Source organism: Lithobates pipiens, unplaced genomic scaffold, assembly GCF_037356315.1.
Source record: "Lithobates pipiens isolate NorthernLeopardFrog02 unplaced genomic scaffold, aLitPip1_a1.2 Scaffold_1, whole genome shotgun sequence".
Classification (NCBI taxonomy): Eukaryota; Metazoa; Chordata; class Amphibia; order Anura; family Ranidae; genus Lithobates; species Lithobates pipiens.
The window spans coordinates 163,985,253-164,010,585 of record NW_027507685.1 but is presented as its reverse complement, the minus strand read 5'-3'; the positions used below and the strand labels follow the sequence as shown (position 1 = coordinate 164,010,585).

The following is a 25,333-nucleotide window of genomic DNA, read 5'->3' as shown; positions in this document are numbered from 1 at the left end:
CTCTGTCCCACACCGCCATGTTCTCTCTGATGAGAGGCCCATCAGCTCTTCCAGGTTAAGTGACTGGGCCTCTCTATGGCACGCCGATAGGCCCTCCCCCTCCTCCTGTTCTTGAATGAAAGGCTATGCTTCCTGGGATATGTGATGTACATACTGTATTCACAGCGGGCAATGGTATCATCTAAGGTGAGTGACATGCATGGGGAGGCAGGGCGGATGTTAAATTAAAAAGAAAGTAAACAAAAGGAGATAAAAATGCCATATTTCTGCTGAAGAAGGAAGGAGGGGTGGAGAGGCATGATCATCCTTTGAAGGGTGAAGGTCCTCTTTAACCTGAGCCTAAGTCTACGCAAAGTCCCTGTGTTGTGGAAGATGTCCTGCCTTGTCCCTGTGCAGAAGACGCCACGTCCTTGTGGCTGGATTACCGACTAGTGGCCTTGACCTTCCACATTATAAAGACCTTGCAGTTTGGCTACCAGTCAAGACTGGTAGTTGAGGATGCTATAATCTTCATGCTAAATAGCATCTTCATGCTAAATTACACCTGGATAAGCCAGAAAGCATTGTGGGGGTTATGTTTTTACTTTTACAGTGCTATTGATACTATCAGGCCGGATCTCTTGGGAGAGAAGCTAGCAGCTATAAAGGTTGATGTTTCCCTTGTGTCATGGATTGTAGACTACCTGACAGGAAGACCGCAGTATTTGCATTGTACACGTGTGTCGGATAAGGAGATCAGCAATATTGGAGTTCCACAGGGGACAGTTCTCTCTTTTTTATCGTCTATACCACTGATTTCAGTTACCTGACAGAGTCTTGTCATCTTCAGAAGTTTTCTGACTTTTGGAAGTGGGATTTTTGAGGGATGGGAAAGAGACTGTGTCTGGAACTGAGGTGGAGAACTTTGTCACATTGTGTGAGGATAGTCTTCTGTATCTACTGTAAATGTAACAAAAACAAAGCAGCTGGTGACCCTTGTCTCCATCCGCGTGAGTGGATGTGGATGTAGTAAAGCGTTACAAGTATCTGGGGGTGCACATAGATAATAAGCTGGACTGGAGTAAGAACACTAAGGTACTCTATAGGAAGAGCCAGGGCTGCCTCTAATTCTTGAGGAGGCTGAGGTCTTTTAACATCTGCCAGATGATAAATGTTTTATGAGTCTATGGTGGCCAGTGCTCTCCTGTATACGGGGGCATACTGGGGAAGCAAGCTTAGGGTGGCCGACACAAACAGACTAAAAAACAGATTTACAAGGCCAGTGATGTTGTTGAATTTGAGTTGAAGTCTTTGACACCAGTGTTAGAGAGGAGAATGTTGTTCAAGGTACATTCAATCTTGGACAACTCCTCCCACCCATTGTTACAACCACGATGTACCACAGAGTGGCATAGGAAATAACTTTTGCCTGTGGCCATGAAACTATATAATTCTTCTCTAAGTGCTGGATGTGAGGATTTAAAGTGTTACTAAACCCAGAACCGGCATTCACTATATCTGGTCTCCCACAGTACACAGAACACGGAAATGCAATTATTTTAGTAAATATAAACTGATAAATAACTTTTCTCATCAGCAGTATATAGCAGCCTTGTGACTTCTATCAGTTCCTAGCAAACCTTGTTGGAGAAGTTTTCAATTTCCCTGATCCTGTGTCCAGACATGTCTGGGCAGTGCTGATTGGTCCTGTGCTGATCACATGTACCCTCCCAAGAAAAAACAAAGTTTAGCAATACACACCAAACTGAGCATGTGCAGCCAGTCCACTGGCTCTGTAAATATCAGGTTTTTTTTTTTTTTTGAGACAGTGGAAGAAGAGGAGGATCAAAAGAGACAGGATCAAACAGCCTTTATACAAAATGCAGAGGATTAACCCCTTAGGTTACACAGTGAGTATAACAAGCATGCTTTACTGCATGTACAGGCCGATTTTACTGTTGTGGGTTTAGTAACCGTTTAATCTGGTTTATAATCTGGGATTTTATGTAGTTTTTCTAGTATGCTGGTATGTTAATTATTATTTTGAGCAATGCTAGAGAAAGTGGTGTACTGTTTGTATTTGTGTAGTTTAATTTTCTGTTATTTTTCAATCTGTGTTATTTATTCTATGTTTTATTTTAATAGTATGGATTTTTTTTTAGAGTATAGTTTTATTTAGCTTCATTTGGTACTAATTGCTTATTGGTAATTGTATTGTGTCTTTTTCTATTCGTTATTGTGATCTTGTGTTGTCTTTGTAGAATGTAACTGTATCCCTTTGGGATTAATAAGTAAATCTGAATCTGAAATTGGAATACTTTGATCACACACACATATATATTTTTATATCTTTTCATTAGACAACACTGAAGAAATGACAATTTGCTACAAAGTAGTGAGTGTACAGCTTTTATAACAGTGTAAATTTGATGTCCCCTCAAAATAACTCAACACACAGCCATTAATGTCTAAACTATCGATGGGCCAAACAGACTCCTGTTCAGTTCACAGCAGAACTTCCGAACACCGTGAAAGTTCGGATCCAAATAACGAACCCTATTAAAGTCAGTGGGACCCGGATGTCAAGAAATCAAAAGTGCCCATTTTGAAGGCTTATATGCAAGTAATTGGGCATACAATGGTTATAGGGGTCCAGGTCATGCCCTGGGGGGCATGCATCAATAAAAAAAATGTTTGTAAAAAACGTCATATTTAAATGATAAGTGATTTTTTGATTTTTTTTTGTTTCAATAGATTTTTATTGGAATTATCATAGATAAACAAAACAATACAAAATACAAGGAAATAAAGAAAGGTGGGTTGGGTTGGGTGATTGGACACAGTAAAGAAAGAAAATACCCTGAGATGGAAGATCATACAGTACCTACAACATAGGCAGTGAAAGAAGATAATACCATTAAAAAGGTTTAAACCTAGTGGTCATTGATTTCCAATCACTATCAAAGGTTTTACATGAAAAGGAGTTAAGTGCCAGCAGTCTTTCAAAGAAGTGGTTTCTATTCACGATAGCAATCACCTCAGAGAAGTTAAGGGCTAGAGCACTCTTCCCATTATGGAGAATCAGGTTACGTGTTGCCAGGAGAATGTGTGTTACCATGGCCCTATCGCCACATGGAAACGTATCTATACCAATGTGTAAGATGGCTAAATTTGGGTTCGGGGGAGTTAGAATACCTGTTAGGTCAGAGATTGTTTGGAACGTCTTGTTCCATAGGCTTCTCAGGCACCTGCAGTCCCACAGAACGTGTATCAGGTTCCCAATTTGGCCGCAGTTCCGCCAGCATAGAGGTGAGGAGGACGGGAACATGATAGAAAACCCGTAAGGAGTATGCCATCTATGCAAGCTTTTCAGGGTCATTTCCCAGTGACTCACGCAGTGAGAGTATTTTTGGATGGTTTTGAAGGCAGAAAGCCATTGTTCTTCAGTGAAGGTAGTTGCTAAATCCCTTTCCCATTTACTAAGGGCAGATTTTTTGTGAAACCGTTGTTTGTCCTGGAAGATGTTATAAAACAGTGAGATGCCTTTGGCATTGGGTTTTGATTTTGAGTAGAAATCCCAGGCTTTGGTGGGCAGTGAAATGGTGGGTATCGGGCGTGATTGCAAAAAGTGATGGGTGCGAGTGCATGAGAACCACATGCAGTGCGATAGGTCAAATTCTGACATAATGTGGTTTACCGATTTAGGCACTGTGCCCTGGAATAGGTCCTGGACATAGCATATGTTTTTCGCTTTGAGGAGCGACGTATGTAGTGAAGGGAGCTTGGCGTGTAAGATTTCTATAGGTAAGTCATATTGTAGCTCAGTCGCTTCCGCGTTCTTGTGTTTAAGGAGATAACGCCACGCTTGCAGTGACACCTGTATAGTCGGGGACATATGACTAGTAACCCAGGGATCCCATGCGTCGCTGAGTAGGAAGTCTGAGGAGCTATCTACGGGGAGTATATAAGTTTCTATGGCTACCCACTGTGGGCTTTCTACAGAGCGGAACCAGTGTTTGAGTTGATCAAGTCTGGTGGCCCACAGATAATCTTTGAGGTCTACATAACCAGCTCCCCCAAACGATTTATGGGGCAGAAGAGCCTGATGAGGACATCTAGCCCTTTTACCCCCCCACGTGAATTTCCACATACTTTTGGACAACGCATTAATGTACTGAAGGGATATTGGAATTGGCAAAGAGCGAAAAATGTATAGTATCTGTGGCAGTATGGACATTTTATAGGCTGCAATTCTGCCTGACCAAGATAGCTCTTTCTTTCCAATGTCCGGAAGTTGTCGATCTATGTTTGTCAATAACGGTATAACATTTTTCTCAGCTAGGGTGGATAGTGTACCCGTCAATGTCAGACCTAAGTAAGTGATACCTTTGTCAGACCAGGAGTATGGAAGGGTAGTTTGCAGGAGCAGTTTAGCAGTTGGATGGACTCCCAGGTCCAAGATCAACGATTTGGTGTGGTTAACTTTATAGTAGGATATATCCCCAAAGTCCGATAGGATTTTGTGGGCTTGAGGGAGGGAATGTATAGGGTCCGTCAGTAATAGTATGATGTCATCAGCAAACAAGTGTATGACATGTTTGGATTTATTAAATGAGAAGCCCTTGATGAGATCATTCGCCCGTATAGAATCTGCTAACGGTTCTATGATTAGGTTGAATATGGTAGGGGAAAGAGGGCACCCCTGGCGAGTGCCGTTGGTTATGGCAAAGGATTTGGATAACAGGCCCGCCTTGTACACCTGTGCAGATGGACAGGAATAAAGTGCCAAAATGGCATTAAGTATTGGTCCCTGGAAACCAAATTTATGTAACACAGCCTTCATATACGTCCAGTGTACTCTATCGAACACCTTCTCTGCGTCTACGGAGAGAAGCAGAGAAGGCGTTCGCGATGATCTCGCATGGTGAATAACATTAACAATTCACCTGGTGGCGTCCGAGGTTTGCCGCCCCCTCACAAAGCCCATCTGGTCTTTAGATATAAGGTGTGGGATGATGGTCGCCAGCCTATTGGCTAGTAATTTCTCCAGCCTATTGGCTAGTAATTTCGCGTAGATTTTTGTGTCAGAATTTAGGAGAGAAATCGGCCGAAAGTTAGAGGGAGTATTAGGATCTTTTCCCGGTTTCGGTAAAGTCACTATATGAGCTCTCAGCATCTCAGGGGGGAAGGAAGAGGTCAGTTCAGCTTTGGTGAAAACTTCCAGAAGGTGTGGGGATAGTGATTCTTGGAAGGTTTTATAATATCCATTCCCGAAGCCATCCGGACCTGGGGATTTACCATTGGGCATTGAACAAATTGTTTTTTGTATCTCCTGGAGTGTGAACGGAGCATTTAGGTAGGTGATATGATCTGCTGATAAGGAAGGGAGATTGATATTTTGCAAGAAGGTTTGAATGCCGTGTATAGACTGTTGGGGAGTGTCCACGTCATTGTGGAGGTTGTAGAGGGCCCTGTAATATTCTGTGCATTGGTCCGCTATGTCTTGGGGATTCATAATTTTATGGCGGGTGAGTGGATGTAGTAAGTGAGCAATTTTAGAACGAGTACGTCCCGCTTTAATTCTATGGGCTAGGTATTTCCCCGCTCGATTGGCGTGTGCGTAAGAATTAAGTTGTAACTTGCGTAGGTGTCTATCAAATTTTTGAGTAAGGAGGTTCTTTAATGTATTCCGGAGGTCAGTGAGTGTAGCCGCGGTAGCGGGTGAAGGGAAGGCTTTGTTGCGTGTGTCTAGTAAGTGTATTTCCTTCAGAACTCCCTGAAGTAGGGCATTATATTTTTTCTTCTCCGTGGCCCCTAATTGTATGAGAATGCCGCGCATGAAGGCTTTGTGAGTGTTCCAAAGGAGAAATGGGTCAATACTCGGGGTAAAATTGTTGTGGAAAAAATCCCTGAGATGCTGAGAGATAAGTGGTGCGAGCTTTGGTTCCTAAAGTAGGAGCCCTATTATTACAACACTAGATAGGTGGTGAGGAGGCGGCACCATGTGAATCGAGAGACAGTGAAATTGCAGCATGGTCTGACCATGAGATATCATGTATCGTAGTGGACCGGACCCTCTGCAAAAGCCATTTGTCAGTCAGGAACATATCAATACGTGAATAGGTGCAGTGTCTTGTTGAAAAAAAAAGTATAGTCCCGTTCCATAGCATGATGACATCTCCAGACATCGAAAAGGTCTTTTGTATGTAAAAGATTAGGTAGAGGTGATGACCTGCGTTGATGAGTAGCCGTTGTATCCAAGTTATGATCCGCAATGAGATTAAAGTCCCCTCCAATGAGGAGGTTGCCATAGAGCAGTGATGGCGAACCTTGGCACCCCAGATGTTTTGGAACTACATTTCCCATGATGCTCAACTATACTGCAGAGTGCATGAGCATCATGGGAAATGTAGTTCTAAAACATCTGGGGTGCCAAGGTTCGCCATCACTGCCATAGAGCATAGATTCAGCCTTTTTGAGTACACGCCTGAGAAATCTCAGTTGGTGAAGATTGGGGGCGTATAGCGTCACTAAGGTGAGGGGCTGGGAATCGAAGTCACCTGTTAGTATTATAAATCTACCTTTAGCATCGATGAATGATTCTTTAGGGAGAAAAGACACTGTATTCTTTATGGCTATCATTACCCCTCCTGATTTTTTGTCAGGAGTACATGCTAAGAAAATGTGCGGGTAATCCTTGTGTGTGCAAGTCAGTGTTTTCATTAGTTGGAAGTGAGTCTCTTGAATGAGGAGAATGTCCGCCTTCTGGGTGTGAGCCTCCCACCATAGGGAAAAGCGTTTGGCAGGGTGGTTCAGTCCGCGAACGTTAAGGGACAAACACTTAATGGTCATTGAAGTGGTACGGGAAAAGTTTGTAATGCGACAGATGTAGGGTACTCACTGTTGCTGCATCCTGTCAAAGCAGGAAAAGGTGCCAGCGATTCATCCACACGGGTATTCATGTTCCAGGCGTATGGTCCACCGTGTCCAGAAGGAAGGGAGAAAAGGAAAAAACAAAAACATGAGGTAAAAACAAGCAACTGTTGTAGAGTAAAAAAGGATCTTACAACTGATCCGCGTGCAGACATGTCTGCTGAACTGAGTAAAAGGGTGATCGGAGACTGGTAAGTGACTCCGTCTGCCAGAGAGATATAACATGAAAGTCATAGGGTATTTAGGAGCTGCTCCCAGCCTGATGTTTGTTTTGGCACCTACGCGTTACCAACTGTCATTCCCCCCTGAATGGAGGAGGATGTGGCGGAGAAGTTGAAGCGGGGTGTGGGTCATGTAGGATCCCCCATTGTGTCAGGGTTGTTATGCCATCCTCCAAGGTGTTGATGGATTTCGTGACCCCATTGTATGTGATGACAAGTGTGGCTGGGTATTTCCACTTGTGTGGAATTTTGTGGTTTCTCAAAGCTTTAGTAATGGTGGCCAGATTGCGCCTTCTCTGCAGGGTATGTCTTGAGAGATCCGGAAGGATTATCAAGTCAGCATACTGAGGAGGTATATTGTCAGGGTTGCGTGCGGCTTGAAATATTTGTTCCTTAACGTGGTAGAAATGGATCTGCAGGAGAGTGTCTCTAGGGGTACCCTCTGGTAGAAAGGAGGGTTTAGGGATCCTGTGGATGTGGTCCACTATCAGGTCTTGTGCAGTCAGGTTAGGTAGCAGGGAGGAAAATAGCATTTGTGCGAATTGTAAAAGTTGCTGTGCAGGGACTGATTCGGGTATGCCCCGCAGTTTAATATTGTTACGTCTGCTGCGGTCTTAAAGGTCTGCGACCTTATCCTTTAACTAAGCTATGTCTTCTTCCTGTGCTGAATGTGCATCCACCATTACATTGTATGTGGCTGAGAAATCTTCCATCCTGCTCTCAACTCTGTCCACCCTGGCTCCCATAGCCTGCACTTCTCTGTGACATTGATTGATGCCTTGCACCATGTCGCTGTGAAGAGCTGACCAAAGTGAAATCAACATTTCCTTCAGTACAGTGTCTGAAATTGGCTGGTCAGTTGTGGGAAAGTCCGCTATGGGATCAGGGGCCTGTGTGTGTGAGGCCTGTGAGGCCTGTGCGCCTGTGGCAGCGCTTACCTCCATTTCTTGCTGTCAATCAGGGGAGAGCAGTCTGGGCTTGGACTTGGCTGGGCTCCTGGTCGTGGGACTGAGGATGTGCCCGAGAATGGGCCGCTGCGAAGGTCTGCATGTCCCTTGGACGTGAGAGGGCCTCCTTCCTTCATGCTGCTGTGTGCGGCCTGTGGCTCCGCGTCGTGAGGGCGCCGTCCGCCGCCATCTTGGGTTTTGCTGCGAAGAACTGAGCCATTTTCTGCAGCTGGAGTGTGTTCTTCCTCTGCCGTGACATGCCCCTACTGTTCCGCCGAGCGTTCCGGAGGTTCGGAGGCTGGTTTGCGGCCGGTGAGCGCTGATGCGGCGGAATCTCTCTGGTGGATGAGCAGAGCTCCGGATTCAAGCGTCCATCTTGGAGCTCGGTCGCCACACCCCCTCCCTCTTTTTTTGATTTTTTGATTTTTAAAGTGAACGCATAAAAATGAAAAAATTCCTTCCAATATAGTGCCTGGGGGGTCCCCTTAGTCTACCTGTAAAGTGGCAGATCTGTACCATGTCTAGAATCTGCTGCAGCAATAATTGCATTTATAAAGCCAAAAAAAATCACATTTCCCCTGCAAGCTGCCTTTATTTTGCTCAGCAACAGCTGGGGAGCCAATTTGAATGATGAGGCCACAATGTAGTGCACTGGGAACAAGATTAGAGATTTTTTGGATACATTCTGGTGTCACTTTGACTTTGAATAGAAGTAACGGGTGCGTAAAAATTGGTCTTTGGGTTTCAGTGGCGCCTTCCCATCGTAACCCTATAGAGGTAATCTTGATGATGAAAACAAGAATTGGCCTTTCTGTAAAAAAATTCCAATGATATGCACCTGTCAAACAGGTGCAGAAAAATTGGTCTTTGAGTGTTAATTGTGCCCATGAAACCTATACCAAAAACATTCTTCCAGATGAAATGATTGAATACCCTCAAAGCTAGGCAGCTTTGAAGTTCTGCAGAGATTCAACATCCCAAAAAGACTTAATCAGTGACATCGGCATCAGGGGCTTCACAGCTGGTAATCCAGGACTGATTCATTTTTATAAAAGTCACAGTCCACGCAGTCTGTGGACAGACACATTCTCAGACACATGATCAGTAACGAAATCTCCTGCAGCACTGAATGCCCATTCTGAAAACATGCTGGATGCAGGGTAGTCAAAAAACTCAATAGCATACTGGGCAAGTTCTGACCAGTGGTCTATTCTCATGACCCAGTAAGTTAGTGGATCATCAGTTGGAAAGCTCTCCATCTCTGTTTTAGCCCCGAGGTAATCATCCACCATGTGATGCAAATGCTGCCGATGGGATGTGGAAGCTTACAGCTCTGGGCAGTGAGGATTAAAAAAAAACTGAAATGCCTCACTTAGGTGGACGCCTTCTCCAACGCTCCTCTCTTGACCAACAGAAGACTCAAAACAATGTTTTCCACCACACTGTAACCTACTGGAGTCAGGAAAAACATTCAATAAAATTCTCTTTAATGTGTCCTCTAGAGATTTTATCTTCTGCTCTCTCTGTGGGGATGGGATGAGTTCTGAGACCTTCCCCTTATAACGGTGGTCAAGGAGAGTTGCCAACTAGTAATCATCCTTCTCTTTTATGCCACGTATTCTTGGGTCCTTTCGTAGGCTTTGAAGCATGAGTTTGCCCATGTGGCTCAAATTTGCAGAGGCTTTGAAAGACTCCTAGGGGTCACTTAGGATGACAGCATCTGAAACTTCCTCCTCCCAGCCACGTACTATTCCCAAGGGTCCTGGGGTTGGAAAGCCATCACTTACAGATTAACGCATGTCTTCCTCTTCTCCGAAGCCTATGAAATTGCCAGAATCCTCCTCCTCATCCTCCTCCCCTCTATCCTCCTCTGTGTTCTGAGACATAGGAATGATGGTGTCTGGATAAAGTGGGCCTTGAGAGGAAAGGAAGTCCTCCTCTTCCTCCTTCTGCTCTGCTTCCAGTGCCCTGTCCATAATGGCATGCAGAGTCTGCTCCAACAGGAACACAACAGGGATTGTGTCACTGATGCATGCACTGTCACTGCTCACCATCCTTGTGGCCTCCACAAATGGTGACAATACAGTGCATGGATCCTCAATAAGCCATTCGCATGGGGAAAAAAAAGCAGAGGTGGCCTGAGCTCCTTGTCGTGCCATACTAGCACAGCTACTCGTTGATGGCCCTCTGCTGCATGTATAGCCACTGCAGCATTCCCAAAGTTGAGTTCCATCTGGTGGGAATGTCACAAATCAGGCGGTTTATAGGCAGGTGGAATTCCCGCTGAATTTCATCTAACCGAGCACTGCCTGTGTAGGACTGTCTGAAATGGCTACAGACTCTTCTGGCCTGTTTTAGTACACCTTGCAACCCTGGGTACATACTTAGGAAATGTTGCACCACCAAATTGAGGACATGTGGCAGGCATGGCACATGTGTCAACTTTCCCTGTCTAAGGGCTGACCGGAGGTTTGAGCCATTATTGGACACCATCATTCCTGGCTTCAGTGAGAACAATGACACCAAATTTAACACACCTGATCCCCATTCACACCTGAGACCTTTTAACACTGAGTCACATGACACTAGGGAGGGAAAATGGCTAATTGGGCCCAATTTGGACATTTTCACTTGGGGGTGTACTCACTTTTGTTGCAGTTTAAACATTAATGGCCGTGTGAGTTATTTTGAAGAGAAGCAAATTTACACTGTTATAGAAGCTGTACACTCACTACTTTACATTGTAGCAATGTGTAATTTCTTCAGTGTTGTCACATGAAACGATATAATAAAATATTTACAAAAATATGAGCGGTGTACTCACTTTTGTACAAATACAATACGCTTTAATACAGTAGGAATCAGAGGGCCCTGCTCTTTAGAGCTTACAATCTAAGAGGGAAGATCAAGAGATACAAGAGGTGTATATACAGTGCCTTGCGAAAGTATTCGGCCCCCTTGAACTTTTCAACCTTTTGCCACATTTCAGGCTTCAAACATAAAGATATAACATTTTCATTTTTTGTGAAGAATTACCAACAAGTGGGACACAATTGTGAAGTGGAACGAAATCTATTGGATTTTTGAAACTTTTTTAACTAATAAAAAAATGAAAAGTGGGGCGTGCAAAATTATTCGGCCCCCTTGCGTTAATACTTTGTAGAGCCACCTTTTGCTGCGATTACAGCTGAAAGTCGCTTGGGGTATGTCTCTATCAGTTTTCCACATCGAGAGACTGAAATTCTTGCCCATTCTTCCTTGCAAAACAGCTCGAGCTCAGTGAGGTTGGATGGAGAGCGTTTGTGAACAGCAGTTTTCAGCTCTTTCCACAGATTCTCGATTGGATTCAGGTCTGGACTTTGACTTGGCCATTCTAACACCTGGATACGTTTATTTGTGAACCATTCCTTTGTAGATTTTGCTTTATGTTTGGGATCATTGTCTTTTTGCAAGATAAATCTCCATCCCAATTTCAGGTCTTTTGCAGACTCCAACAGGTTTTCATCCAGAATGGTCCTGTATTTGGCTGCATCCATCTTCCCCTCAATTTTAACCATCTTCCCTGTCCCTGCTGAAGAAAAGCAGGCCCAAACCATGATGCTGCCACCACCATGTTTGACAGTGGGGATGATGTGTTGAGGGTGATGAGCTGTGTTGCTTTTACGCCAAACATATTGTTTTGCATTGTAGGCAAAAAGTTCGATTTTGGTTTCATCTGACCAGAGCACCTTCTTCCACATGTTTGGTGTGTCTCCCAGGTGGCTTGTGGCAAACTTTAGACAAGACTTTTTATGGATATCTTTCAGAAATGGCTTTCTTCTTGCCACTCTACCATAAAGGCCAGATTTGTGCAGTGTACGACTGATTGTTGTCCTATGGACAGACTCTGCCACCTCAGCTGTAGTTCTCTGCAGTTCATCCAGAGTGATCATGGGCCTCTTGGCTGCATCTCTGATCAGTCTTCTCCTTGTCTGAGCTGAAAGTTTAGAGGGACAGGTCTTGGTAGATTTGCAGTGGTCTGATACTCCTTCCATTTCAAAATGATCGCTTGCACAGTGCTCCTTGGGATGTTTAAAGCTTGGGAAATCTTTTTGTATCCAAATCCGGCTTTAAACTTCTCCACAACAGTATTACGGACCTGCCTGGTGTGTTCCTTGGTCTTCATGATGCTCTCTGCGCTTTCAACAGAACCCTGAGACTATCACAGAGCAGAGACTTGATTACACACAGGTGGATTCTATTTATCACCATAAGTCATTTAGGACAACATTGGATCATTCAGAGATCCTCGCTGAACTTCTGGAGTGAGTTTGCTGCACTGAAAGTATAGGGGCCGAATAATTTTGCACGCACCACTTTTCAGTTTTTTATTTGCTAAAAAAGTTTAAATTATCCAATAGATTTCGTTCCACTTCACAATTGTGTCCCACTTGTTGGTGATTCTTCACAAAAAATTAAAATTTTATATCTTTATGTTTGAAGCCTGAAATGAGGCAAACGGTTGAAAAGTTCAAGGGGGCCGAATACTTTCGCAAGGCACTGTATATGGAAAGCACTAAAAACACAATATAACTCATTGAGTTATACATATGCATTCCAATACCAGCAGCTAAAACTACATATGAGAATATACACAAAGTTCAGAGAAGTTCAGCAAGAAGCAAATGTCTGATTTATCCATTAAAGTAATTGTAAATGTACCTCCACTGTGCAGTTCTTTTTGCACAGAGTGGCCCTGTTCCTCGACTTCAGGTTTATTGCAACAACTCATTCTGATATTATGTTTTTGAATGGAACATACATCATAGCTGGTGACTAAAAATGTAGGACCTTTAACTACCTGTGTTTCCATGAAAATATAATTTAAAATATAATGTATAGTTTAAATCCTCCTTAGATGACAAGAACTTCAACTCACCCCATCCAGTGATGTAGTAAAATTTCATTCTTCTGCCTTCACTCATGTTTACTGCAACAACTTTACTCCACAATAGTAGGCCTTCAACTAACATCCAAGCAAAGGCCGCCATAAAAAACAGGTGAAGACAAGCTGTGACCATGATGCAGAGAACCTAACAGATTGAATAAACACATCTCAAATTTGTTGTCACAGATAACATAACTGAAATATTAGCTGTAAAGATACAACCATACTGTGTATTACAATTATGAATACAATCAACGTAAAAATGTCCACATAATTTCACTTATATAAAATTAAGGGTACTTTTGCCACACAGGATACATAGTTACATAGTTAGTTAGTCAGGTTGAAAAAAGACACAAGTCTATCTAGCTCAACCAATAAAAAAATACAAATCATACAATCCCATATACACAATCCTATACCCACAATAAAGCAACAGAAAGCAACACCAATCTAAGTGTAACAATTAAAAAGGCAGGATTTATTCTTAAAGGATTACACTCACTAGACAGTGGTGGTAAATGAGCACATCAAGATCAGCAACCAGGGTGTTCCAGAGGTCCAGAACGGCTTCACTTTAGCGTGGTCTCATCACACTCAGTGGTGCCGGTGGCTTCTGGTGTCCCAGGCTGGATGTGAAGGGCGTAGGAGGAAATCGTCAGCAGGACACCCACCAACAACCACCTGACCAGAGATGTCCTGCTCACAATTTCCTCCTGAGCCCTTCATAATCAGCCTAGGACACGGGAAGCCACTGGCACCACCGAGTGTGATGAGACCGCGCTAAATTGAAGCCATTCTGAACCTCTGGAACACCCTGGTTGCTGATCTTGATGTGCCTATTTACCACCACTGTGAAGTGAGGGTAATCCTTTATGAATAAATCCTGCCTTTTTAATTGCTACACTTAGATTGCCACTGCTTTCTGTTGTTTTATTGTTTCTATATCCAGGATCACTTCTGCTCTTCGGCATGCTGCCTTCAAGTATTAACCTACAGATCGTCATGATTTCCTGAGGTTACTACCCAGGACCCATGGACTTTATTAGTGGACTACCTTAATCCATTCATCCATCTAAACCCACACAGCCAGTAACATCTTTCCTTATTCAATTTTCCCAATCCCCACTAATATTTACTCCTGTTTTTAATAAGGTAAATACATTCTTATCATTGTTTTTGGCTATGTTGACTCTCCTCTAGAGGTGTTCCTGCTCAGGCCATGGAGTGTATAGCGTGATAAATATTGTTGTTTTATTTATAATACTAAACCCACAGTTGATCCAAAGGAAGACAAAAAACCCTAGCAAAGCAAGATCCAATTTGCTACACCAGGGGAAAATATTTCTTCCTGATCCTCCAGTAGGGGATAGATTTATGGCATTGTTATTATTATTTTTTTAACTAGTAATGGTGGTGATCTGCTGCGATTTTTATTGAGACTGCAATATTGCATTTATACAGTGATCAGAGCTAAAAATAGCCACTAATTACTGGCAGGCAAGGGGTTAACACTAGGGGGAGATCAAGGGGTTAACTGTGTTCCCTATGTGTGTTTCTAACTGTGGGGGAATGTGGCTGATTAGAGGAGGAGAGAGATTGTTGTTCCTACTTAGTAGGAACACACAATCTCTCTCCTCTCCCTTGTTAAAACTGGGATTTGTGTGATCCCAGATCCCAGTTCTCGCTCTGTCATGAGCGATTGCGGGTGACAGCGGTTATTGTGCCCACCGGGCATGCGCATTGGCTCCGGGGGCACGCTGCTGGCATGCAAGCCTGCTACAGCATCTTAAAGAGCTGACGTACAGCTGTGCCAACCTGCCGCAGTATAACTGTGGTGGCTGGTCGGGAAGTGGTTAAAGCAATCTACTACTACTGCTCATTTACCCCCTTAATCGCCTCTTCTCGAGTTCAGTTCTAATCTTTCCTCATAGCTGAGCTCCTCCATGCCTCTTATCAGTTTGGTTGCCCTTTTCTGTTCTTTCTCCAGTTCCCTGGTATCCTTTTTGAGAACTGGTGCCCAAAACTGAACTGCATATTCCAGATGAGGTCTTACTAATGATTTGTATAGGGGCAAAATTATATATCTTTCTCTGGAGTCCATACTTCTCTTAATACAAGAAAGGACTTTGCAAACTTTGGAGGCTGCAACTTGGCATTACATTGGCATTGACAATGCTATTATTTAGCTTATGATCTCCCAAAATCTCCAGATCCTTCTCCATTATGGAGGTTACTATACACTAAATAAAATTAAAAAAAAGAGAAGTAAACCTCTCATGAAGGTGGAATGGAAATCAAATAATATTGACCCCACAAATAGTAGATTTCAATAGAATTAAATTTTATTTGATTTTAAGGGCTTTGATTTTTCAATATTTTGAACGATTCCAGCCTTAAGACAATTAAGGTGAATTGGGTGTGAGGGTTCCAGTAGGCTGCCAAGCAATATCTAAAAAACATATACCTCTTTTATAAAGAAAAAAAAATCATCTTTTTCCAGTAAGCAGGAAATTAATAGTGGGGGTATGTTACAGGACCCCTAACCTGAAGGAAGAGGTGGAGTTGGATCTCCTGTCACAGTTAGAAATGGCAACAAGGCAAGGAAATGTCCTCATGATGGGGGACTTCTACTATACCAACACTGACTGGGCAGAAGGGACAGGCCACTCATTAAATGTCTTTTTTTTTTTTATTGACATTTTTTTTTAAGTTTTCTTTCACAGAACAATGAAGTTGTTACAAAGTCAACAAACAGAGGGCATCATATAGGGTCCAAAACAGACCAGCAATCTAACAAAAGTATAGGTCTGAAGGGAATGCATGAATAATAACAGCAAGGCATCTGTAAGTATCAATAACAGTATTTGACCAAAATATACATTGAACCGCCTAGCTTTAAAAATATTAGCCATTGGACCCGATCCCAGAAAGGACCAGCTGAGGCCGCATCAATCGATGCCCGTAAAGAGCTTTCAAGAATGAGTTAGTAAAAAGAAGAAAAAGAGCAAAAGTAAGAATGGTCCAGAAGTTGTCACTTCCGGGTATTGGAGCATACTGTCACTGTCGACACTGGAACACATTAGACTTTCATAAGGACTTCTCTTCTCTCTTCCCAAGGCTCCCACACTGCATTATGTAACTCAAGTGTATCGGTAAGGCAAGCAGTAAGTGATATAATGGTCTCCACATCCTTAATCCTAGTGTAAAACAATGGAGATTGGTGATGTTTTCCTTTTCCATTGAAGAGCCACGAGGCATCTGACTGCCGTTAGTATATGTAAAAGAAGTAGTAGGTAGATGTGGAGCTATTCCCTATTAAATCCAAAGGAAGTGATTTACTGTCTAAATATATTGGAAAAACCTCTATTTATTTTTACCAGGATATGTCTACTTTCAATAAAATAGAATATTTATCTCCGCCTTTTTGTTGAAAGTAGACATATCCTGGTAAAAATAGATAGAGGTTTTTCCAATATATTTAGACAGTAAATCACTTCCTTTGAATTCATTAGGGAATAGTGCCACGTCTACCTATTACTTCTTTGACATATTTCATTCCATCCAATTGGTTGGAAATATATGGTAGAGGCAGCTTTTATACCCGTAGCATTTACCATCAGTGCAATCCTACCTTCTTTTTTATGCCGTTAGTATATGACACATTAGTTTCTTAGCAAGTCTAGATAATGTGGTAGGGAGAAGCCCTAATAGAAAGACCTTGGGACAAAACGAAAGGTTTGAATCAAACAGTCTTTGAAGAAGATCCTGTACCGACCTCCAGGTGAGTTGTAATAGTGGACATTGCCAGCAGATATGGAGCAAGGTACCGCAATCTCTGTGGCAACAGCAGAAGCACTTTATATGTGTTATCCTCGTAAAGAGTAAAAACTGAACTTTTGGCTTCTTTTGGTTGCTTTGCTATGACCTGCCACTGAGATATAGGCAACTCTTATAGCCTGTTCCCACCTAGGCATGTAGCTATGTTTTTCTTAAATGTCTTACAGGACAACTTCATGTCCCAGTTGGTGGATTCCCCGACTAGAAATTATGTATTGCTGGATCTTTTAATTACAAATGATACAGATCTGATTGCACATGTGGAAATCGGTGACAACATGGGAACTAGCAACAACAGGATTATTACATTCAGTATAAATCATAGAAAAGGGAGGCACGAGGGTAGTACAAGAACACTAAATTTCAAAAGAGCCAACTTTTCTAAACTGCGCTCAATACTACAAGATATTAAATGGGACCAAATCCTTGAAACATTGAACACAGAGGAAAAATGGGAGTGCTTTAGGAACAGATTAAAAAAAAGTATCACCAAGTGCATTCCAAGGGTAACAAATATAGAAGAACAAAGGTTAAACCTGGGTGGCTGAACCAAAATGTAAAATGTTATATTAAGGACAAAAAAAATTATTTTAAAAAGTATAAAGCGGGTCATTGTCAGCATTCCAACACCCCAAGGAATACAATAAGAAATGTAAGAACTCAATCAGTTGGCTAAAAAAGACTTTGAGATACATAGTGGAGTAGAGTAAGACGTTTTTTAAATATATTAATGCTAAAAAGCCGAGGTCGGAACACATAGACACCATAATGGATGAAGGGAAGATGATTACAGATGACAAGGAGAAGGCAGCTGTACTAAATGTTTTCTTCTCCTCTGTCTTCACACAGGAAAAGGATGGGTATAACAACCATGACTGTATTGTTAGTAACACGTCACAGGATCTATCCTTGTGACTAACAGAGGACAGAGTCTGCAAAGGATTAGAGAAGCTTAACATAAATAAATCTCCAGGACCGCTTACACCCGAGAGTCACCAAAGAACTCAGATTATAGCCAGACCACTATTCCTAATCTTTATGGACAGCATGCTAACAGGAATAGTACCAGCCGATTGGCGAAAAGCCCCCGGAAACTACCTGGAAACTACAGTTAGTCTACCATCAGTAGTTTGTAAACTATTTGAGGGGATGATAAGGGACCATATTCAAGAATTTTTTGATGAAAACAGTATCATTAGTAGTAATCAGCATGGGTTTACAAAAGGTTGCTCTTGCCAAACCAACCTATTAACATTCAATGAGGAAGTGAGCTGCTATATGGACAAAGGTAGGTCGGTAGATGTGGTGTATCTGGATTTTGCTAAAGCATTTGCTACATTCCCCCGCAAATGCTTAATCTACAAACTGAGGTCTGACCATAGGGTTTGTTCTTGGATAGAAAACTGGTTACAGGGGGCGTGTCGAAAGGGTGCTGATAAATAATGTGTACTCCGAATGGTCTACAGTGGCTAGTGGGGTAACCCAAGGCTCTGTCCTGGGACCAATTCTGTTTAATTTATTTATATTTATTTATAAATGATATAGAGGATGGGATAAATAGTTCAATCTCAGTGTTTGCTTTAATATATGTAACTTTAATATATTAAATACGTTTTGTTTTTGTTTTTTCTTTTATCAAAGGGACTTTTCCTACACGTTGTCTCCCTTTTATTAAACATTTCTTTACTTTATAAACTATAATAAGCATCACAGTTGAAATTTGGCCCTAGTATAAGAATAGGGACCTTGGATTGTGGGCTCCTTGAGGGTAGGGACTGATGTGAGTGTGCAATGTACAGGGATAGGGACAATTGTAGACACTCACACAGGTTGAACTGGATGGACTGGTGTCTTTATTCAACGTTACTAACTACTGTATGTAACTATGTTGAATTTGTTGCTTTAACCTTTTCACTGCCAGGCCCTGCAGGCAAACGCAGACCATTTTTGCAATTTTTCCTTTGACATTTTATTTTCCTTACAGCTTTCAGAGTCATATATTTTCTGAAAGCATATGACCAGTAGAATAAAAAAAAAGGTGCTACTGATTTTTAAGGATTTTTAATTTACTCAAATGTTTATCAAAGCAATATTTTATTTGAAAATACACTAAAATCATCATTAGCAGATAATAACACAGCACATTTTACAAAATGACTGATAAATATAAAAGCTTAACCTATATTAAAGTTAATAAATAACAAATATTTGTAAATTTAAAATTGTACCTTTTTGCAAAGTGGCATAAATGTAAATATCTACATTTCTGAAAAAATCTGGAGGTTTTCATTTTTCACTTACAGCTTTCAGAATTTGTAAAAGACCCCCCCCCCCCCCCCCCAACCATATATTTATTGAAAACACATGACTAGTAGAATAAAAAAAGGTTCTACAGATTTTTAAGGCCATGCAATATTTGCACACATGTTTATCAAATCGCTATTTTCACAAGAAAAACACAAAAATCCCTATTTGCACACATAAACACGGCATAACCTACAAAATTCTTGCTAAATTCCTACTCAGGCCTCATTTACATTGGGTATACTAAAGAATAGGGCCATGGGGGGCCGTGTTTACCTGCACATTGATGCACAGGTGTTCTGTGCATCCCTGCACAGGCAGTCCTATTCATGTCCGTTGGGACGCAGCAGCTGCAAAGACCGACAGGACAACTGTGCAGGTATAGGTGCATGGCCCCAAATACAGACAGTGTGAATTCAGTGACATGCACCCACATGGAAGTTGGGAACAGTGGCTGTGTCCATTGAGCCGCTGAATCCCAATGCATATGCAGGGGACTGCCTGCGCAGGAATGCACGGAACACCTGTGCATTACCATGCAGTTGCTGTGTCCCAATTGACATCAATGGGTTAGGCTGCATGGGGATGCACAGAACACATGTGCATCCCTGTGCAGCTAAACACAGCCTTACTGTAGTATGACATGACCCGTGTGAACTAAGCCTTAGGCCTTGTTTACATTTGCAGGTGGGGGGCAGCAAAATTGCACGATTGCGCTGCATTTCTGCTCACACCAACCACCCCCATAAGCTGCAATAGGCAGCAAAGGGGCTATTTAAATGCTGCGGCCTGCAATGCTTCACGTCTGCAGCACAGTTAACCTGACTTGTAGTGATGCCACCTTCCGAATGCTACACAATCAAATCTGAGAAATCACCACAAAGGCCCTGCAACTGCATGCAATGCACGTGGTTGCAGCGCATTTGTCAGCAGAAATTAGGTTAAAACAGGCAGTGAGGAGGCATCGAATCGCTTTCTCACCATCTGTCAGTAGCCTCTGCAGCATGATCCAAATGCGGATCAAGCTTCAGCAGCAAGGGGGATTTAGACGCATGCCTAAAACTACCCTTGCTAGGTTTCTTTATTTATATAATTTTTTTACAATTTTATTATTATTATTATTTTTTTTTTTTTTTTTACTTTTTGGGGGGAAGAAGGCGCTTTGGAGTGACATAAGGGGTCTAAATAAACCCCCAATGTCTCTTTTTTGGGACAGAGAAAGGGACTGAAGACAGTCAACCTGGGCTGCACTGTAATGAATGAGATAGGAGTCTATATAGAGACCCCCATTCATTTACAAACTGACAGAGTATCGATCACTCTGTTCATTCAGGAAAGAAAGCCTCCCCGCTCTCCATCCTGACACACACCACTCGCCAATCTACAGCTGATGGGAGAGGGCAGAGGGAAAGCCGACTAGCAGAGCTGCATAGGAGGCGCCCTGATGGTGGATTAGGGGTTAGGATTTGTGCAAGGGGGTCGGTACAGGGGCAAAGGCAGAGGACAGTAGGAGGGAGGAGTCGGGGGCAGCACAGGCATTTTAAGTAGTGCAGGAGGAGAGGATGTAGCGGGTGAGAGGTAGAGAGATGGTGGCAGTGGTTGAGGGTGGGGTAATTTTAAGTAAATAGCTCTGATCAGTGGCTTGTTAGCCACTAATCAAAGCTATTATTTTGTTCAGGCATGTCCAAATCACCCAATTGTTTTGAAACTGCTGTTGAAGGGAGCTCAAGCCAGAATTGGTAAGGGAAGTAAGAGAAGAGAAAGCTTTAGTAGAGGAGAAGAATCAAGAGCCAAGAGACCCGGTTAAAGGTTGGGCAGAGGAGTGAAAAAGTGTCTGCCTGTGCAGCCCATTCGGAACCAAGACTTTCAGATGAGGATAGTGAGGTGGAGACAGATATTAGAAGGATATGATAGTCTCAATGATCCAAAGTTGGTCAGTGAATCAAAGCATGTGGAGCTGTTGTTCAAGCTCAGCCTCAAATACAAGCTCTGATGCAAATGATGAAGACTCAAGTAAAGCTACAGGAGTCGAGGGTTGACGCGGGAGGGCCCAAGCCATCCCAAGTCAAGGCAAAGTGATGCTTCAGATGCCGAGAAGCTGGACATCTCAGGGCTCAATGTCCCAAGGAAGGAGTCAGGCCAAAGCTATTGGCTGAGGTGTTAAAGACTTTACTGAAGCTGTTCTCAAAAAGCAGGGGTGGAAACTTCAAGGGGCCTCAGTGAAGGAGCCAGCTGAAGACCCCAAGAAGAATCAGAGCTCCAAAGCTCAGGGAGATCTTAAACCTGAACAACAAGCAAGGGCTTCTGTCCCCCTGCTCCTTTATCTGTATCTGGGTATGAGCCACTCAGGCCAGGAGGAAGGGCACAGAAAGTAAATGCACCACCTTCCACTCAAGCCACAAATACATTTTTGCTACAAGTAAGCTAATGAGGGACCAGGTGACTGAGCCCAAGGTGAAGAATCTGCTGGAAAACATAGTAGGCACGTCTCTGGTTGTCTTGCTTCAAGCAGAGGAGGGCTATACCAAATTGACCTTATTGTACAGGGATTTCTATGACAAACATCTGAAGCTGTGTCCGCTAGAGGATCTAGAAATTTGGCACCTCGAAAGGCTTGGTCATGGAGAAGATACACCCCCAGCTGAGGCAGGCCTTTCAGAATATAGTTCAATAACAGAGGGCCCCAGCTGAAGGAGTAGGAAGATATGGCGTCTAGACGCCAGAGAGAGAGTTCTACAGCCAGGAGAGGTAGATTGTATGAAAGACACAGTCAAGCGAGATCATCCTGGCCCTTTGGTCCCTTTGATCTGTCCAGATGTGCATTGTTTATTGAACACTGAACCAAAGAACGTTCCCAGATCAAAACACCATGCCTCGTATAGAACATGCTCTACAGTGTTTGTCTGGAGCAAAATGTTTCAGCATGTTGGATTTGAAGAGTTGGTATTATCATATACCAATACACCCTGATGATCGAGAGAAGACGCTTTCATTAGTCCGTTAAGGTTTTTCAAATTTGAAGAAATGCCACAGGGATTATCGAGAGCCCCAGCCACTTTTCAAGGGTTGATAGAAAACACAGTGGGCAATATAAACCTGATAGAGGTGCTCGTGTACCTGGGTGACATTATTGTCTTTGGGGGGACACTGAAAGAATGCAAAGTACGAGCAGAGAAGGTTTTCCAGAGACTTCACACAGAGGGACTGAAGCTGTCATTGGAGAAGTTTTACCAAACTTTATTCACCTCTCTGGGACATGTGCGGTGTTGCCAGCCATCAGTATTTTTACTGCTAGCCAGTAAAAAATTGACACTTTTCTCCTGCCAGTAAGTGACAGAAAAAGGTTGCTGGCAAAAAATATGGCAGTGACGCTTGGCTGAGACCATCCGAGTGCCTGCCACAGTGTGTTCTGGTGGTGCCAGTGGGGGGCAGGTCTGCAGAGGCGATGCCTGAGCGTATCGTGTGAAGTCATACTGCAAGGGAGCTGAGCGGAGTGGCTGGAGTCTTGTGTTTGGGTCTGTAGGACAAGAGCAAGGCAATCTGGGAGCAGGACTGTCAGTGCTGTTTGGACTGGAGTGGACTGAAGAGACCACTTGGCATGGAGAGAGACTGTCACTGTGACTCAGGAGGGGATGTGTCATGTTGGTGAGGTCAATGGTCATGATCATCTGTGCTACTGCACACTGCTATCAGTGTCCCTGTGAGAATAAATTTCATTTGTGTGTGCATGCCCATTCTAATTTCTTGTGCTCCTGAGTACTGTCCCTGAGCTACATAAATCACATTGCTAATTGGATATTTTACTTCTTTGTAACCCAAATACTGAAATTTGCACTTAAAACTGTAATTTTGTAACTTTTGGTAAAAACTTGGCTGTGCCAGTAAATTTTGGGTGTCATGTCAGTAAATTTCAATCTGGTAGGTTGGCTACCCTGGACACGTGGTCTCAGCTTAAGAAGTGTCAGCGGACCTTAAGAAGCTGGAGGCTGTTACCTCCTGGCCTTGGCTGAAGACTGTGACGGAGTTGAGATTGTTCTTAGATTCTGTTCTTACTACCAAATCTTTGTGGAGAATTTTGCAAAGATTGCTAGACTCATTAATGAGCTACTGCAGAATGATGTGGGTGAAGCTACAGATGGGCCAAACCGAGGAAACCTGATGAAACAAGGGGATAAGAGATCCCGAGTCTCTATCCAGAATCTTACAAGCTTCATGTTGACACCAACCGAAATGGGCTGGGTGGAGACTTGCATCAAGAATCAGGAGGGAAGCTATGTCCTACAGCCCAGGAGAGCCAGAATCTCACTCCCTGTGAAAATAACTACCCTGTGTACAAGTTGGAGTTCCTGAATTTGAAGTGGGCCGTAGTTGACAAGCTGAGAGACTACTTATACGGAGCTGCAGTCATGGTCAAAACAGAAAATAATCTGTTGACTTACCAACTGTCAAATGCCAAGCTGGACACCACTGGGTTCCATTGGTTGGCCGCTCTGTCTGAGTTCAAGTTAAGCCTGAAGTACCGACCAGGAGTGGAAAACCGAGATGCAGATGCTCTATCCCGAAGATCATAGGCTCCAGATGTCAATTTTGGGAGCTGGGCTCATTTGACCCCACACAGTGTGCCAAGGGGTGGAGCATCATTACAAGGTGGCTACTGGAGCTGAAACTGCTGGAGCTGCCCTGGCCGGGGTACCTAAATGCTATTGAGACCTGATTCAAGGGTGCAGTGGGGAGCTGCCCCAGGTGACAAAGGAGGATTTGAGAAAGGATCCGCTATGCAACCTTACTAGGAAAACATTCGTTGCTCGAGACCCCCAGGTGCTGTTAGACAGTTCTGTCAGAGACTCCAAGTTAACAGAGAGTGGAATCGGATGCAATTGGAAGATGGCGTCATCTATCAGAAAGGTCCCTCTGGAAGCTCAGAAGATGCTCGGCAGTTGTTCCTTTCTGAGAAGCACCGATATGTAGTGCTAACGGTTCTTTCCAATGATCATTGACAGTTGGGGTAGACAGAACCTTTTAAACTATTCAGAGATTGTTTTTTCTGGCCATCCATGAGGGCCAAAATTGAAAGCTACTGTCGCTCTTGAATCCAATGCATCCAATGGAAGACCCTTGCTGGTAGAGCTGCCCCAATGGGACACCTACAGGGCCAATGGAAAATATCAAGGGGTATGAATACTTTTTAAAGGCACTTTATGAAGCTATGGGTCGCCCGGGGAAATTTAATAACATTTGGGAACCCTGGCTAGACACCCAGGATACGGCATATTCTCTTCTTTCCTTGGTAATGAATTCCACATCATACGAACATATCCTTTAATGGATAAAGGGGAGTGTGGCTGGAAGAACCTCAATATATACGGCACCTCATCCCTATTACTGAATGTTTTATGTATAGGGGAAGAAAAGGATGGGGAAAGGGATTATCACGGTGCCAAAAACTACAAAGACACTATATATATATAAAAAATACTTAATATAATTTTATTTAACAGCAAAAATACAAAAACACTGAACAAGAAAAAAAACAGTATAACATAAACAAAGGTTAATACAGTGGGTACTAAGCAGTTAAAATGAACTGCTTAGTAACCATTGTATTAACCTTTGTTTATGTTATACTGTTTTTTTCTTGTTCAGTGTCTTTGTATTTTTGCTGTTAAATAAAATGATATTGTTAAGTATTTTTTATATATATAGTGCATTTGTAGTTTTTGGCACCATGATAATCCCCTTCTCCATCCTTTTCTTCCCCTATACATCTCCTTTATTGGTTTTTGATATGGTTGCGCTGGCCGTACTTGGTACCCTATTACGTTGAGGTGCAATCATCACATGCGGGGCACATTTTATGAGTTTTCTAGGCACGAACCCTTTACTTTATTGCAATTGTTTTATGGGTGAGCACAACAATGACCATTTCACCTTTCTAATGATTGACATATGTCAATCATGTTTGATTTGCATTACTTGAGACTATGCTACTTGCTATTTTTTTTTAATTTTTGATACACTGTAGATCTCGCTACTCCTTGTCTACTGTAATCTCTTATATACTGTATATATACGGTTTCAGGCAGATCAGACGTGACACTTTGGATGTATTTCCTGTTTTTTTTTTTGTTTTTTTTGTGAATGTACCTTTGTCTACATATACGCAATAAAACCAAGTTTAAATG

The 25,333-nt window shown here is 42.7% G+C and overlaps 1 protein-coding gene across 4 annotated transcripts in view; it reads right to left on the bottom strand.

Moving 5' to 3' along the window:
* The window catches only part of ADGRD2 (adhesion G protein-coupled receptor D2), a 930,084-nt gene that overhangs the window by 488,938 nt on the left and 415,813 nt on the right, over nucleotides 1–25,333 (bottom strand). For all 4 annotated transcript variants that reach the window (XM_077478839.1, XM_077478840.1, XM_077478842.1 and 1 more), the window contains exon 17: nucleotides 12,999–13,152. In XM_077478839.1, coding sequence (XP_077334965.1) covers nucleotides 12,999–13,152 — 154 coding nt within the window. The remainder of the gene's footprint in view (nucleotides 1–12,998; nucleotides 13,153–25,333) is intronic.